The sequence below is a fragment of the Solea solea genome, chromosome 13 (assembly GCF_958295425.1).
Source record: "Solea solea chromosome 13, fSolSol10.1, whole genome shotgun sequence".
NCBI lineage: Eukaryota > Metazoa > Chordata > Actinopteri > Pleuronectiformes > Soleidae > Solea > Solea solea.
In genome coordinates this window covers 25,501,874-25,520,016 of record NC_081146.1, presented here as the reverse complement: position 1 = coordinate 25,520,016, position 18,143 = coordinate 25,501,874, and the positions used below count along the sequence as shown (strand labels likewise).

Here is an 18,143-nt window from a genome sequence, read left to right as displayed (position 1 = left end):
AGCGGCGCAGCGGAAAACATTAAGGATAAATTAAACTCAGGCCTAGCATATGCTGCTCTGGTTCTTCAGGAGAAACTTTATTCCCCCTTTCCACTCCAAACTTTGTGAGTGGAGGAAAAATAATGAGGGCAGACTGGTCTGCTTCAGCAGAGAAAATGATTCTCAGCAGATGTTTCATAGGTGCACTATAGGAGAACGGTGGCCATAACTAATCAGCACAGCCCAGTCTGGCACCATCCATCTGCTCCGCCGCCAGACCCAGACATCTTTATTTATCTTCAGGGAAGACGGCTCGTGCACTCTCACTCACCTGCTATTGTACGTTTACAGGTCATGTTGACGAATAAACAACTGACACAGTCTGAACTCCAGGAAGCAGCGGTGAAAACATGGCTGCCAGCGGGGAAAATCTACACCCACTTGAGTTTAATATGTATTAAAATGATGTTTACACTGTGGTTCACGCAGCCTTTTTCTGAGCCTAAACTGAGGTCTGTACACTCCTCACACCAAACTCCACAGAGCTGTCGGGGACACAGGAGCTACTGGTGTGGTCACTGTGTCACTGAGGTCAATCCAGACTCAAGAGGTCAAACCATGACGTCACAAAATAACATATCTGCTGAAAGAGACAACACTGGATCCACGAAACGCTCAATGCTCGGTGTGAAACTGAAATGTTGAGTCTGAATTTACAGCGACTTCAGCCTTTGAACAGACCCCGCCCCCTGTCACATTTCGTCTGGTTAATAAACAGAAAAGTGTACGAGGACAACAGTGAGAAGAAGACATCGTAAGGCTTCATATAAAAGGGAAATGACTGTCTGTTAGACACTAAGTTAAATAGAGAAGAACACAACATCAGGACACTGGAGGTTTAAGTGAATCCAAGGCTGTTTAAGTTGTTTATTTTGCTATTTTTAATCTTCTTTTAGTCTTTTTATGTTGTCAAGTGGCATCAACTTGATATTTTTACAGGAAAACAATGGTTTGAAGACAGACTGCATGTGGTGTAAAGCATCTTCGCCCCTGTTATTGACATGTAAGTGACAGACATTAACAATGAAACGTCTTTGCTTCCCCGTTCTTCATCTTATAACCATTTGATTCACTTTACTAAAGGTCAAAGGTCAACATTGCCTGGTAAAGCGCCTCACTCGTCTCTGACCCGGCCCTGAGCCTCACGTCAGCACAAGCATTCACTCGCTCACCACTGTGAAGCCTGTGTCGTCATGAAGAGGACCACCTTCTCTGGAAAGGTCAGGCTCATGTCAGCGTCTGACACAGACACAAACCATTCCCTCCATATTTATCAAAGGTAGCAGTTACGTTAAAAATCCACTGATTGGAGATGATTCGCCCAAGGTCAAACGGAGCCGCCGCTGTCGTGATTAAACGCTGCGCACGATACAGTGATCCATTCAAACAGCCCAGAGCTACCGGAGCAGCTAATCCCCCCCCCCCCACACACACACGCCTCCCTCATGAATATTGATAACCCTCCCTGCCGTGCTTAATGGTAACACTGTGAAAAATGACGCTGGGTGTGTCACTCGCATATAAACCCACCTCCCCACACCCCGAGGCAAAAACCAGGCAGCCAGCACAGACATGAAGATGTTCCCATCAGCCCGTGGAGATTTAGAGACGACGATGATGATGATGATGATGATGATGGAGATACACATTCATGTAAACAAAAATCTATTAGTAGTTTTGACACAAGGACATTTTTTAGACTTTTCTCTCACAATAAAAGTCTTCAGACAATATGGTGACATCCATGTTGTTTATGTGACGTTAAAGTCGTACTCAAACAAGCCGCCCCGCCCCTCCCCCACTCACCACATGTGAGCGACCACATGGCGACAGATACAGACGGGGGGGGGGGCTCGATGATGATATGGAGATGGACAATGAAGAAGCTCCAGTTGAAGATGGAGACTCAGTTTCACCTCATGTCTGGATTTACACTAACATTCATCTCTTTTACATCAGAATCGCGGTGGAACGATAAGACAAATGTGCTCTTTGCATTCAACATCTCTGACTATGACTTTTTTATCTATTCTAAAATGAATTCTTTCTCATTTTAATGCTCTTATCAACATAGAAAAGTGGATCTGCTTGCTTTGTGCAAATGTTTTTTTTTTATTGAGACACTATCTCTGCTCCCCTGAATATTTTGAGTTATTCCTCTTATTGTGAGAGCCGCACAATAATAAGAGAGGCTGTGTATCAGCCTGCAGTGTGTGAATAAAGTGCCGTTCTTCAACACAGATGGAGTCTCGTGGTTTCCGAGCTAATCCGAGCTAAAGGAGCTAGTGGTCTTCGGAGGTCTCCTTACTACGGTTCGGGGGTCTGCCAGCTTGGTTGGATACTGCATACATCATAACTTTATCTCTCTAACTTTTTACTCTCTGGCTTAGACCAGTACTGACCATGAACGACGTATATTTATCTTATTTCAGCGATGAATGGTTAGGGTTAGTGTTGGTGCTAATGCTGTGTCTGGAGCGCTTCAAAACCACCGGCTGTTTCTGCAACATAGATGAACACTCTGAGGTTGTAGCCGTTAGTTCAAACCACTTGTAAATAGTTCCAGAGTTCACTTGCAAGCAGTCCAGGACCAGACCTCTTCTATCAAGTGGACTGAAGTTTGGCTGCTTGGTCCACATCAGAGGTCTCGGACCACATTCACACCGATCCAAACGAATCGTACTGAAATAGGTAAACGCACCACTTTTGATTTAACCACACTAAACGAATACTAGTGTGCAAAGAAAAAAAACATGATTTCTGCTTCCTGGCAAAGTCCTTTTACTGGGTTTTCTTCAACACGTACATTTGCTGTGGTGTTAAATCACCTGCTGCTTCCAGGCTGTGGAAAATGTGCCCGGCTAAACGTCTTGGTTTGAAAATGTGGCTCCACGGAGTGTGTAATAATGAACAGAACCTGCTCCAGCCTGGAGAAGCATGTTTGTTGTCCTATGTGGTTTCATACTAATAAAAAAGACTGAGAAACTATTTTATATGGTCGTTAAACTCTTGTGAAAAAGCCACAGATCTCGTGGTGACCTTGGACTTTTGCACAGCGCTGGTTTTATTTATGTTTGTTCCTCCTTATCCTCTCTTCAACGATTGCAAGTCTTCAGGAGTTTGGATGTTTTCAGCTGGACTTGCTTTTTAGTCTGTTGCCTTTATCTAAAACTCCCGCAGATACAATGACCTGGATGAACCTTCACAGACGAGCAGGAAAATCAATAATTGGATATTTAAAAACCAAACATCTCAGCTGTCTGTATCTGTTTGCCTCCGGCTCACTGGAGCCGATGCCATGAAATAACCCTCCTCCCCGAGTTAAATACACTTTAATTACAGGACTTAGAAAAACAGCACAGAGCCAGCAGAGCGGTAAATATTGTTGAAAAGTTATTAATGATTTTCCAGCAAAAATCAGCTGGAGGACTCGCGGGGAAAACGCTGCTCGCTGCAGTGAATCGTTCTCTTCCCTGTTTCAGTGTGTGACTCTGTAATCACAGGATCTGCTGTGATGTCGTGTCATGACTTTCATCTTTGTTGGATTCTATTTTACTGCTTTTATCGTTCTCAGATTACACGGTGTGCTTGAACACTACTTTTACACTGTAGATATCAGGTTCATGCTGTGTTTATTTTTTGCTTACGCTGAATATTCTGAGGCATCTTAACTGTTAATGACTGTAAAAAAAGGATGCGTCTTTATTTTTTATTGTCTTTATCATGACTGTATTTTGCCGTGTTTCCACCGTCACAGGAAGAGAAGTCCGACACGAGAATCGAGCCAAACAGTGGAATATGATGCTCTAACAATGTAAATGTCCCTATTGTGGGGCTAAAAAAGCATTATTTTGTCATTGCTTTTATTTTACTTTGATCTTTTTCGTTAATTTAACCATTGTTTTAACCAGGTTAAAGAAAACCACTAAATCAAATCCCAATCCCAAATCACTGATATGTTAACAAAAGGTTTGCGTATTTTCTGAAACTCAGTCGTGTGTGTGCAGCCCTAATGCTACACTGAACTAAATTAGTAATAAATGTTGATATTCAAGATTATTATTTACTTTAATAAAAGACAAAAGTAGTGAATATTCCTGATGATGTAATTACAGCATGGTCCAAAAGTACAATTCTGACGCGTCTCGATCTCGATGCGTCAGAGAAAGCAGAGAACGCTCTCTTAATCCCAACTGGATCAAATCAGAAATTCCAACCTCTAACGTCATGAGCGTGTGATGGAACGACCAGCTGTGTGTGTGTGTGTGTGTGTTTTCTTTGTATGATATCATCGGGGAGAGATGGCTCCATTTTAGGCACCGTGAATGAATGACATCACACTGGGAAAACTCAGGGACCGGAGTGGAGGGACGCTGGTTCCAAAGGGCGGCCGTGTTACTACACAGCGTGTAATGAAGAGGATCGACATTTGACATCAAGTGACAATTCACCGACGTTTTAACACAACAGTCAAAGACATCTTCACATGTTTGGGTTTCTTCTGAGCAACATATTTACTGAAATGTACAACGTTGATATGGCATAAATAACCTGTATTGGTAAATGGTCAATATTTCAAATGGGGGTGCTGATTGAAAACACAGAGCTGGAGTAAAGCAAATTATTGGCTAAGACACATGAGACGACTGTTCTGCTGGAATACAGCAGAGGGAAATCAGGTCATACATTACTATACTGCTGATTTCGATGGAACAGCATCCGTAAATCTCACTAATAATTGCGAGTTATCCGACTGTGTTGATATTTAGCCACATTTCAAATTCTATCTCTGTACACGATTTGACCTCGACTTGGACGCTCACCGCCGCCGCTTGTGTAGAATATTCCCAGATTAAGGTTTTCACAAATAACTCTGGTGCTTCATCAAACCTCCCACAGCTCCATCCACATCCAGTGCACTCAGCAGCGCCTCACATTTCCCACAATGACTTTTGACAGCCTGACGGAGGAGAAAAGAGTGAACCTATTACTGAAGCTGCACCAGGGGTTGTGGCTGCGTTGCATCTTAACTATTTGAGCTGCTATTTGAGCTTATTATTGTTATGGTTTCGGCAGCTGAACATTGTTCATCTCTCGCTCTTTTGTGCGAGTGATGTTTGTTTGTGCGTCTGTGAGGAGGAGAGAGCGCCGCGGCGGCGCAGGAGCGTCAAGGTGTCTTTGTTTGTGGATTTCGGCTTGAGACGTCGGCGTAATGGACCGGCGGTACAAAGGAAGGGAGCGTCAGCGGCTCGCCGCGGTCACACTGCAACAAACGCAGCCGAAAACAGGGAATAACACGAGTAATAAGAGAGGGGCAGAGAGGCAGAGAGGAGTGTTTCTACCACAGGGGAGTTATCAGAGCGAGGCTGGAATGATTAGATTCAGAGGAGAACGTGTGATCAGTTTTACAAATCACTTCTACAGTCAAACGACAAACAAAGTAGTTTAATTTGGTTTAATTTGCTTCAAAAAAATGCTTTTCTGTGTAACAAACCTTAAATATTTGAATAAATGTGGAGTTTTTCGACTGAAAAATTAACCAGCAGATTAATCAACAGTGACAACAAGCAACAAAAGGAGAGAGCTGCAGATGATTTCCATTTTTCTTTTTCATAGTAATGCACGATGTTATCAGCATATATATGAGTATCAGCCAAAACTGACCTCTGAACTCATGTATCAGAAAAACACGATCAACATTTCCAGGTCGACGACACAACAACTTCCCTAATTCACTTTTGTTAAGACATCACTGGTGTGATAAATCAACACAATCCAGACTGTTTAAATCTTGATTCCCGTTGACAAGATTTTATTTATTTGTGCAGGAAAACACAGTTTCTGTCACTTAAAGCACGAGCTGCAGCTTTTACTGTACATTACAGTGTAAATACACAGTTAAAGGGAACGACAGAGGGAGAAATATGGCCAAACTCCTGTGGGTCTCAATGTCTTAATGTCTGACGACTGTCACGGTGACAGGCTGAGCCGTCGCACGGCAGAGATCTGAGATTTAGCTCCGAGACTAATTCAAAGAGTTGCTTGTGGCGGAAAGTAATACTCGTCTTCTTTGCACTGTACAGGACTGATTTTCTTTAGCCCTTGTTATGACAGACTCTTCATAGTCAGAGAGATCGTGTTAACGTACGTCCTGAGTCAGGGACGGATCATGTGAGGATCAGGTCTGAATCCGTCCAGACTGCGTCCTCAGATCCCGTCGTCAAAAGAAATCGACCTCGACAGATACGGGTTTATCTACGAGCAGCGCCGACGCCATATATCTTCAATCAGGGTAAACCCATGGCCAATATTTCACACCACAACAACAACAACAACAACAAACTCACTCTTTATCTTCCACACGAGGGTCTCATGGGGAGCTGGTGCTAATCCCAGCTGACATAGGGTGAAAGGCGAGGTACAAGGCTGAAACAATTACTCGATTGATCGATTATTAAATGAATCTTCTTGATCTTTTAATAAACGAGATTTCTGATCGTTTCAGCTTCTTAAATGTGAATATTTTCCGGTTTCTTTGCTCCACATAAACAAAGAAATCCTTAAAAACTGGGTCATTTTGGTTTGAGGACAAAACAAGACACTTGAGAACATCATCATTTCCAGGTTTCACAAACACAGATACACATTTTCTGACATGTTATGGACCAAACGATAACTCTATTAATCATGAAAATACTCCACAGATTAATCGATAATGAAAATAACCGTTAGTTGCAGCTCTAGCGAAGCACAGCCTGGACAGTCAGGACAGTCCATCACAGGGACACATGGAGACAAACAACCATCCACTCTCACACCTATGGTCAATTTAAAGTGCCCAATTACCCAATAATCCCCCAAATCTGCACGTTGACTGCTGTAATATGTTGTGCCTGAACTGCACTTTTATACTCATGTAGCGCTGCAGCTAACGATTCCTTTCAATATCAACTGATCGAGCAATTGTTTGGTCCAGAAAATGTTACAGATGACGTTCTCGAAAGGTCTTGTTTTTGTCCAAAAACCTAATATTTTGTCCAAAAACCTCCTTATATGGAGCAAAGAACCCAGAGAATATTCACATTAATCCCTGCCGATTAATCCATAGCGTCAATCGATCCATAATTTCATGTTACAGCAGCGCAGTAGAGCAGAGCTTTGTGATCAGATGACTGTATTGGTATAGCAACAGCTTTTAACTGAGGCAGACGGTTAGAACGCAGGGACCTTGGATGGATGAATGAATTAATGGATGAATGGATGAATGTTATATTTTTTGATCACCTCGTGCCAAAGATGTTAAAACTAGATTAGACCTTGAGCACTTTTGTGGCTGTTAAACGGTGAATTTATGTCTCTCGACAGGATTCTGCGCTGACAGACACAAAGCAGGGCTCTCCATTTTTACACACACACATACACACACACACAGCCGGGAAGAGACTGTAGGTGAGACGAAGGAGACTGCAGATTTTAACCACGCGATGAGGACGGCAAATTCTCTCCAACCACGACAGAAGCGGTCTGAGGTTCTTCTCCTGACCCTCGCAGCTTCTGCCACGTTTGTCGATCGTTAACAGTGAATGTCTTACACACAGTTGTGTGTGTGCGTGCGTGCGTGAAGGGCCTGTGTCTGCATTTGTCGGCAGGAATGAAATGAAAAGAATAACCTTTCAGCCGGGCTAACCTGGCCCGAGAGCGAGGAGAGCGTGGCATACAAATGATGTGTGTGTGTTTGTGTGTGTGTGTGTGTGCGTGTGTGTGTGTATGTGTGTGTGTGTGTGTGTGTGTGGCCCGCTCATGCGAGAATGTAAACGGTGCCGTGGTCGTTATTTGCATGAGAAATTTTGATGTTGAGTGCATCTGAACCGTATCTCCCCCTCCCTCCCCCTCCCTCCAAACGTCTCTTTTACCCCTTCATTGTTAGCAGACAGCTAATCTGTTTGGGTGCATCGCAATAGAAAGACGTTTAATAGATTTTGATATCATTTTAGAGCATAAAAAGAAACACATACACACACGGGGAGGGGGGGCAGGGGGGGGAGGATTATCCTGGAGAAGCTTAATTGTTTCCCAGGCAACTAGTTCCCCCACTAAGAAGATGACTGTGAAATTTCCGCTAGCAATTATTTTACTTTCAAATGACTTGCCCTTGTCCTCTGGCTAAATCCTTCAACCTAGATCTTTTTTTTGGAGGGGGGAAGGCAGTGGGATAGGAGGGTGTATGGGGGGGGGGGGGGTGAAATAGATTATAGAGTCCTGGAGGAAAACAACATCTCTTTCAGCCTCCAGTACAATAACAAAACTGGGGCTGCGAGCCGGAATGAAAAGGTTAGCGAGCGTGTTTACGGTTAATGACGGTGGGCTTGTGATGAGACCCAGCAGGGGCGATTAATTCATGCAATAAACAGCGCCGTCGAGGGGGCACTGATTCCAAATCACCAGATGACTCGCACAAAGCCGCCGTTTGGTTTCCCTCAATTATTTTAAGCAGGTGCCACAAAAACAGTCCCTAAACATCGGCTGCCATTTTCTTTTCCTAACGTGCAACAAAAGTGCTGATTCACACGGCGATAAGAAGCATGGTCATCGTCCATAACTGGTCCCTGCCCTGCATCCCAACGACTGATGCTCCTGTGGTCTGCCACCCTGTCTCTTCCTCAAAGAGCAGCAGCAGCAGGACAATAATCATTGTCTGTGGTAAAGCCCCAGCAGAGCGAGGGGGGGTGCTTCTTTTTTTTTAAAGTCACACTACCTCTCATTTTCTTCCATTTCAGTGCAGACGTGATACCGTGTGATCTAAAAAAGCCGTTTTTCCTCTTATTGCAGCAACAGTGCGGCCGTGTTTGCTCTAATTCACCTGAGATTACCATCTCCAACAAAACACAACACACAACAACAGCAGCAGCAGCAGCAGCAGCAGCATTATTATGGGAAGAGAAACAAAAATAAAGCATGGCCCTTCCTTTGTACAAACAGACAAGAGAGCACACTTCTGCTGCCGGCATCCATTACAGCGTGGAAATCTGCGCCGTTGTGGATCATGAGTTATTTGGGAAATGGGAGCAAATCCTTACCTGCAGTTTGGAGGCGGGTCTAGTGTTATTTCTGCCAGCTCTTTCTGAATCCTGGAAGAGAGACAGACGGAGAGAGACATGATCGTTACATTTCCACAGTATGAGCAGCTACAGGCCTTTATCTTCAGCATCTCGTCACAACACAAGAAACACAAAAACTCCATCAGAGCAGAGACGTGACGTGATTCCACCATCTATACGAGAAGCATGCATGACATAAGAAGGAGACAGAGGAGATGAGAGGATGAGACTGAGGAGATGAGAGGATGAGACTGAAGAAGTGAGACGGGACTCCAGAGAGGAGATGATGAGAAGATAAGACTGAGAAGATGCGAGGATAAGATGGAGGAGATGAGAGGATGAGAGCATGAGACTGGAGGTGAGAGGATGAGACTAAGGAGATGAGACAATGAGACTCAGGTGAGGAGATGATGAGACTGAGGACATGCTAGGATGATACTGAGGAGATGAGAGGATGAGAAGAGGATGAGACTAAGGAGATGAGAAGAGGACATGCAAGGATGATACTGAGGAGATGAGAGGATGAGACTGAGGAGATAAGAGAATGAGATTGAGGATGAGACAAGGATGAGACTGAGGAGATGGAAGGAGTTTTGGAAGAAAACAAACACCATGAATGTCAGTGCTACAGTGGCTGGTGTTTTGTTTCTTTTACTCCAGGAACCTCTTTCCTCTTTCCTCTTTCACTGGATCTTTCAATTGACCCAAAAAACGGGATTAAAAAATATCCCTGACTGACAAACATTCAAGGCTATCTGCACGATAACGGACAGAAGACGAACATGCGGCACAGCGTCGAGCAGCAAAATTGCACTACTGCCAAAGATAAAGAAGATGAAGACATTAGAGTGTTCACCCACAGCTCGTCTTCCCACACATGCTAATCAGCACTGCAGAGTCATTTCATCCGAGAGTGAATGCAGATTAAGCACAATCCCACTCCTTAATTTACTATGTGTTTATTTATTTATGTTCTTAAGATATTTTCTGCCTTTATTTAACCCGACAGCATGAATCATAGGGAGTGTAAACCCAGGTCACAGCTGGAGACAGTGCCCTCAAAACCCCATTAAAACCTGGGTTTGCGCTTTTGTTTTTACCACTGGGATTGAGGTGCGAGCGACGTAAAGGAAGTGTTCACACTGTGTCACCCGCCAAGTAAAAAAAAGCAACGTTGAGCACGAGCTTTGATCGCGTGCAGCAGGTAACTGAGCAAAGTGACGACTCAGACTCAAAAAAAAATCACGTATGCGTAAATGCGGCGCTTCAGGCGAACGTGGAGCCCCGCCTCCTCCACAGAGAGAGACGTACAGAACCTCCTCAGCCAGCCCTGCTCAGATCATTCTGTCATGGCCTGTGTTGTTGTTTTATTTTGGTGACTGGTGGACGTAACGGAGAGACAGAGACACGGACAGAGGGAAAGAGCCTTTTCAAACAAACAAGGAAGGATTGGGAATATCACTTTTTAAATTTCCTTCCCGTACGTGTGTGAGTGTGTTTTAGTTCAGTGTCGCACTGAATACTGTGGATGTTTGAAATGACAACGTAAGTAGGACTACACTCCTTTTACATAACTTCACAGCCGCAGGCACAGAGAGAGGGAGAGAGGGAGAGAGAGAGAGAGAGAGAGAGAGAGAGAGAGAGGCCTTTATAGTTAAACAAACAAAAACCCTGTGTAAACACCTCTCTCTTTCTTTCTCTCTCTCTCTTTCAGACTCGAGCCACACTCACACATTTTCCTCTTTAATCAAAAACAGTCGTCGTCGATTGCCATCGTTGGTGTATCTGATGGTTACAAAAAAGCCAATCAAACATAATTTAACTTCCCCTAACATCAACATCCGACGTCTGGACTGACAGCGCTAAAACTGACTGACTTCGCTGGCTTTCTACAAATATTGGTTACGTGATTGGTTATAAAGGAAAAAAATGTCGGGTTTAAATCGGTTTCAAGTGGTCAGGACCTTGTGACAGATGAACCCCTCCCCTGACTACAAGAAAATAGCTTCCTCTTTCCAATGCCAGAGCGCCAAGGTAGAAAAATGCATAAATTGATGCACCTTTAAATGAAAACACCGCAGTGTGGATGAAGCCTTCAGCTAAACTGACAGCACTTCTCTCCAGAGCCAGACTCCATCCAGTGTTTCTTTTTACCTCTTGGCACTAGTTGAAAGTTTAGCAGCAGTTTTACTGGAGATCTTGGTCTCCTTCTTTTTGGGCTGTGCTTGCTCCCGCTCCTGCTCAGGAGGCACGGACTCCCTTTGTTCGATGTCCGAGCTTCCCCCGCTGGTGCTGGGGCTGTCGTCCGGTCTCTGCACTTCGCTGGACATCGTGGGCCCTGCGCGGGCGAGAGAGAGAGAGAGAGAACATAAATGTCAGCGTGAGAACAAAGTGCTTGTCCGTCTGCCATCACCGAAGGGGAGATTTGAGGTGAGCCACTGCAAGACAGGTTTAATTTAATGAACGGCTGATGTGGGCGTGTGCAGGCGTCTGACAGATCTGTGAATCACACGCGTGCAGGAATCCTAACTCTTGTTTATAGCGGAACAATCATCAAATGAAGCGTGAGGTGTTGAGGAGTATTGGCTGACAGTTTGGACGACTTTATTACGAGTGGCCTTAATGGCCTTGATTTATTATATACAGTGAACGCCACGTTTTCTCCCTGTGAAATTATTTATTTTCTTTTATTTGAATGGAAACGGGGAGTTAATGTGGACTGTGGGTCTTAAAGTCAATAAGTGAGATTGTACGTTGTTGAATTTTGTAATTTTATACTTTTTCACATCACAATCACGTCACCGATTAGAGAAAACTATCATTGAATCAACCTGTAGGTGTTGAATAGTGTTGGCCGACAGTTAAGACGATGTTATAAATCTTGATTTATTAAATCCAGTGAACACCATGTTTCTGCCTTGTGTCATGATTGATTTCCCCCTTTAGTTTAATGGAAAAGGGGGGAATGGGTCAACGTTAACTCATAAGAGTGTTTTTTTAAATGATAGTAATACACATATACAATAATCATTACAGTGAGGTAAATAAAAGTCAGTATTTGAGCTGGCATGTCGTTGATTGGAGGTAGTAAGTCAAAAACAATCATCGAATGAACGTCTGAGTGTTGGATTGTTGGGGTTGACACATTAGAAGACTATAAACGAGTGTCCTTAATGGCCTTGATTTATAGAACACAGTGCACACCATACTTCAGCCTTGTGTAATGAGTGATTTTCCCTTTTATTTTAATGGAAAAGGGAGAATTAATGTGACTGTGTGGGGCCAATGTTACGTCCTAGTAAATTTCCACAATGGCTCTCAATTCTCCAATCATAAATTATAGTAATACACTTATACAATAATCAATAACAGATCAGAACGACACTCTGGACATAAAGAGGAGATCAATGCACATGGATTTTGTTTTTCAAAAATGACGAAGCAGAATCTATTTCCTCTGCCATCGAAGATCCTTTATTTACTTTACTGTAAATATGTGCATCTCTCTCTCTCCAGGATTCTAACATCACGTGGTACACGAGTAAATCTGCTCAGTGATCTGCAGGACAACCACTCCAGAACCAGAACCAGAACCAGAACCAGCCTGAACATAAAAACATATTTAGACTGTGTCTGTGATCCTTATCATAATGAACATCAATCGTAAACAATCAAACCACAGACACGGTGTCTCGTGTTTCAATGGGTTCAGATTGAAGGACTCTTATGTGCATTTTTTGTGCGTCCTTAATAAAACTTAATAAAAAAAGTCTCAGACCTGTCTGTCTGTGTAAAGATTGTAAGCCATTATTGTGAGATATTCTAAATGTTTTGACTGCATGACTGAATTTTAGGTCTGTGTGTCATTATTTGAGCTAGTAATCAGAGTTTTGATCCTGGTTTCTTTTTGCAATAGCCAATGTGTTTGCGATAGTACGTAGAAATTTAGATAGTTAATCTTAAGGTAGTAAGGCTGAATTTTACGATTATGAGTCGCTATTTCAGGATCGGCCTTAATTTGACATTTGTTTTGTGATCCTCAGTGTTTTGCGATAGCATTTCCAGATGTAGAAAGCTACGATATTGAGACAGAAGAGTCATTATTTTGGATTTAACTGATATACATTTTTAGATGTAACTCTCAAATTTAAGATGGTGAATCAATATTTAGAGATTTTTAGATAGTAGGTCAGAAGGTCATTATTTGAGGTAGTGATCAGAATTTTGATGTTGGTTTATCAACATTTTGAGAATGAGTATTTTGAGATTTTGAGTTTTAATCTTAAAGTAGTAAGGCCAAATAATACAATTATGAGTCACTATTTCGAGATAGCTGCAAATTTGAGATAGTAAATAAAAATTTGGACAATGGTGAGTCCGAATTTTGAGTCTGTATTTTGCGATAGTCAAAAATATAAAATAGTGAGTCACTCTTGTGCAATCGTATTTCCGAATATAAAAGTATTAGTACTATATCGAGACAGAAGGTCATTATTTTGAGATCTTTAAATGGATATTCTTTCGTCTGAATTTTGAGATTGTGGCAATGGTAAGTCAACATTTTAAAAGTCATTATTTTGAGATAATCCAACAATTGAGAAAGTAAATCACTGTTTTGTGATAGTATGTACGAATTTAGTGAGTCAATGTTTTAGAGTTATCATTTTTGAGATCGTCAAACTTTGAGATAGTAAGTCTGAAATTTAAGTCAGTGAATTATCCAAGGTTATAGGATTGTGAGACAAATTAGGGTTAGGGGTTAACCCTAATTGTGACAGTAGGTAAGTCACTATTGAGATTAAAATTTGGGGATAGTAAGTGTGAAAATTAAGACAGTCAATCACGAGTTTGAGATAGTCAAACTTTTGCGAGAGGAAGTCAATATTCTGAGATAGTAAGACATTGTTTTTGGAGATTTTTACATTTGTGGAGAGAAAATCAGAATGTTCAGATTATGAAATAGTAAGTAGTTGTTTGGCAATATTCGGTCCAAATTTAGAAATGGTCATACCAAGATAGAGGCTCATTATTCTGAGACGGTCAGTCACACAGTTCAGATAACGTGTCACTCTTTTGAGATGAAATTTGAGATCATTTACATTCAGTGGGTCATTGTTTTGGGTACAACTATTCATTTGTTAGACATGAATGAATCCACACCTCCATCTAGGATGTACTTGAAATGATATATAACACAGCAGCAGCAGTATAAACAGCTGTGTGTGTTGACTGATAACTGGTGATATGTTGATCATGTACAGACAGAATGAAGTGGTTGTGGACAGCACAGCTGACCCTCTACCCCCCCCGGGGGGGGAGGGGGGCGTTTCACGGCGGTGATAAGGGGGGAATGTACCCGGTTCAATAACCACTGAAGATGCGGAGACATGATGTATTCACCGCCCCCCGAAAAAAAACCCACCAACAACACGGACAAGTTCACGGTGTTTACGTCGAAACAAACATCCCTTAAGTCAACGTTTGTGGGCAGAAAAACACAACACAATGGGGGTCGAGTGGAAGCTAACCGTCCTACAAAAGCGGCCGTGAACGTTGTGGGGAGCTAGCTAGCGTTACGAGGCCGGGGGGGAGGAGGCGGGAAGTCGGGTCGTTACATGACTGCTGCGGGGTTTGGTTGTTTTCAAAGCGGGGTAAAAAACGAAAGGGGGGAGAGGAGTAGAGGAGGGCCCCTGTGTTTTAAACTCGGGAGAAAATACGCAGATGAGAAGGCGTTTCTGCCGGGCTCGTCCCATCCAGCCCACCGCGGCGGCGGCGGCGGGGCTGATGGAGGACGGTGACCGGCGGGAGCCGCGGTGGCGGTGGCGGCCGCGAGAATGTGCGTGTCCTCGGTGTGTGTGTGTCTGGAGGAGCAGTGTCCACATTGTGTGTGGAAGAGTAGAGTGACCCTGCCTGGGCACAAAGAGAGGTTCGTCCCACACACATCAACCACCACCACCTCCTCCTCCTCCTTCTTCACGGGGGAAAAGGACACTTTTCACGGGACATTTACTTACTTTTCGCGGATCTGCGACGCGCGGCGGACTGCGTGTGTCGCTATTACCTGGCGGCTGGCCGTCGATGCTGCAATCCCCGCGTCGTAAATCCCACGGTAGCGGAAAAAAGTATATCCTCACACACGGCCGTCTGCTCGCTCCCGTGTCCTTGCTATTTAACTGGAGGTAGCAGCAGCAGAAAAAGCGATTACAGAAAACTGAGGCAGCGCCGGACCGCCTCCGTGCGCGCTCCCGACACACTGACGGGGCGCACTGCTGGGCGCGTGCACGCGAGCGGCGAGATAAATGAAATAAAAATGATGGCTTTATTAATTTGTTCTCGTGCAAACTTTCTCTAAAGTATGACTCGAGTGAAAGAGAAACTCAGTCATAATTTTACCAGGCCAAGTTAGAAAGTCAATAATTATTTATTATTTATTTATTATTATAAGTTCAAATCCTAAGAGTAAGTCATCATTCTGGGGTATGTAATGTAATTTGTCAGTAAGACCAGATACTGGCATAATTATTTAGAATTTTGAGATAAGAGATAAAAGAGTTTGATAGTGTGAGACCCAATTTTGAGATAGTTATTCATAATAAGTTGAATTATTTTTCAGATAAGACCACATTTTATTGCAGTTATTCACTATTTTGAGATAATAAGTCAAAAGGTTTCATGGTGAGACCAAATTTTGAAAATAATTCAGTATTTTGCAATAAGTCAAAAAGGTTGAACATAAGACCAAATTTTAGCGAGTTATTTGAGAGTGAATGCACATTTTTGAGTGAAAATTTATGGTAATTCTTCTTTTTTAAGAGAAGCCGTTACTTCTCAATTTTGAGAAGTCAAAGTTGAGTCAAAACTTTGCTGTAAGAAGTCATTATTTTTTAAATTTTAAGTCAAAAACTCACCCACCACCGTTTTGGGGTGAGATTGTTTTCTAAATGTATTAAAATCATATAACGTTATGTCCATTATATGTGGGGTCAATTACACTGAGGCAGCCATGTTTGTTTGGTAAACAAACGTCATAATATTCTTGAGCACAAACGTGGATCAGTCAGATCTTTGAGGGAAAAACAGTTCAATGAATGTTGACGTAAACTTTTGAGTTCACAAATCAATGGTCGAGCTCAGCGCGCGCGTTTGTGTGTGTGTGCTTATATAATCAGCTCATACACAGCTTTAAAAAAGTTCAAGAACAAACTTTGTTGTTTAAAATTTTAAACCCAGGGCCATAAAGTCAGGTAGAGTCTGAGCAAGTATCTCCCAGCTTAACAAAATGTCAATAAAACTAAAAAAAGGTAGTAAGAAATCCTTGGGATTTTGGTAAAAAAGTATAAATAAAGTAAGCAAGGCCAGTTCACAACCAGCAGCATCACAGTGAAGGTCTCACACCTCCTCACACTGGTGACAGCAATAGTTTTGGGTTAGAAAGAGGAAGTGAAACTCCTCTGTCACTGAGGCATGACATGGAGAGATGAATTTCCTCCTGGTGACAGTTAAATACTGTCATCATCAGCCTCACAGTTTTCACAAGCACAATCATCTAAGCTTAAAAAGAAGCCATTAACATCTGCTCAAAACATTCATGACCAACGGATGAATCTGTCAACGGATGACATTTATAAACATGGTTTGTGATGTTTTTTTTTTGACATTTTTAGTCATTATACTGAGATATAATATCTCAGTTATTAGATGACAAAGATATTGATAGAAGACCAAATCTTGGAATAGTGATTGCCCTAGTTTGAGATAAAAAGCCAAAATGTTTGATAGTAAGACCAAATTTTGTTGGTATTTATTTGCTATTTTTAATAATAAGTCAAACTTTTTGATTGTAAAACCAACTATTTTGAGAAAATAAATCAAAATGTTTGTCATTAAGACCACATTTTAAGGTGGTTATTCACTGAGTCAAAGTTTTTGATTCTAAGATTTTAAGACCAACTTTTCGAGATAAAAAAGCCAAAAAAGCTTGATAGCAAGACCAAATTTTACGATACCTCACTATTTTGTCTCGTACAAATGGGTATGTTTTTTAAGTCGGTACAACAAACGTGCTTGGCCGAGTTTGCTCATTTACGTAGGGTGCTAATCGCCAATTATGGATGCCAAAATTCAAAATTTGCCAACTTCCTGTTGTTGAAGCCATGTTCATCTTGGTCTATAACATCTTCCCACCAAGTTTCTGGAAATTTGGTGGAATCCAATGTGTGCCTAAGTCATAGGGCACTTCCTGTTTCGCGGTGAACGGTCGAAATTCGAGGGTTGCCGTGGACACGCTGTTTTGTGAACCGTAAAACCTTTTGACAACTTTTCATCTGTGATGTGTGTAGTACAAATTGGCACTTTTTTATGTCTGTACAACAAACTCGGATGACTTCACTCATTTACGGAGGGTGCAAATCGTCAAAAATGGACAGCAAAATTCAAAATGGCTGACTTCCTGTTGAGTTGAGGCCATGGTTATGGTTTCCCACCAAGTTTCGGGAAATTTGATGGAACTCAATTTTGCCTCACCTTAGGGGGGCGCTATAGAGCCCTTGAGCAATGCACGGGTCCGGGAACTATGCCAATATCGCATTTTTGCACGTTAACCCCCTCAAAAATGACCGCGAAACCATGGATATAATAATAATCTGAAGGAATAATAGGTTCCTTGCACGAATTTATAAAATGTATTCAGGTGAACCCCCCCTTGCAGTGTAGGGCCCCGGGCATTAGCCCACGCTCTGCCGTCTCTGTTACAGCGGCCCTGGTCGCAGGGCGTGTGTGTAATTACTCTGTCTGCCGCCTTAATCTCAGTCCAAACACGCCTCATTGTTGTGATGAAATCAAATGACAGCTTTGTGGCGTTAACCTGTTCACTGTTCACTGGCTGTTGAAGCCATTTGTGGCTTAACCGTCTCATATCGTGCAGGAAAAACAAGTTTTGTTTTTAAAATAATAAATGACATACATTGGTTAACTCTCTATAAAACATGTAGCAGTTGCTTGTTGTTT

The 18,143-nt window shown here is 42.5% G+C and overlaps 1 protein-coding gene across 2 annotated transcripts in view; it reads right to left on the bottom strand.

Moving 5' to 3' along the window:
• Positions 1-15,353, bottom strand: part of LOC131471763 (ubiquitin-conjugating enzyme E2 E2) — a 41,611-nt gene extending 26,258 nt beyond the window's left edge. The window contains exons 1-3 of one of the 2 annotated variants that reach the window (XM_058648494.1): positions 15,152-15,353; positions 11,292-11,475; positions 9,117-9,167 (exon numbers count right to left, since the gene is read on the bottom strand). In XM_058648494.1, the coding sequence (XP_058504477.1) occupies positions 9,117-9,167; positions 11,292-11,467 (227 nt within the window). In that variant the 5' untranslated portion in view covers positions 11,468-11,475; positions 15,152-15,353. The remainder of the gene's footprint in view (positions 1-9,116; positions 9,168-11,291; positions 11,476-15,151) is intronic. The other variant, XM_058648496.1, reaches the window with a different exon arrangement.
• Positions 15,354-18,143: the final 2,790 nt, after the last annotated feature.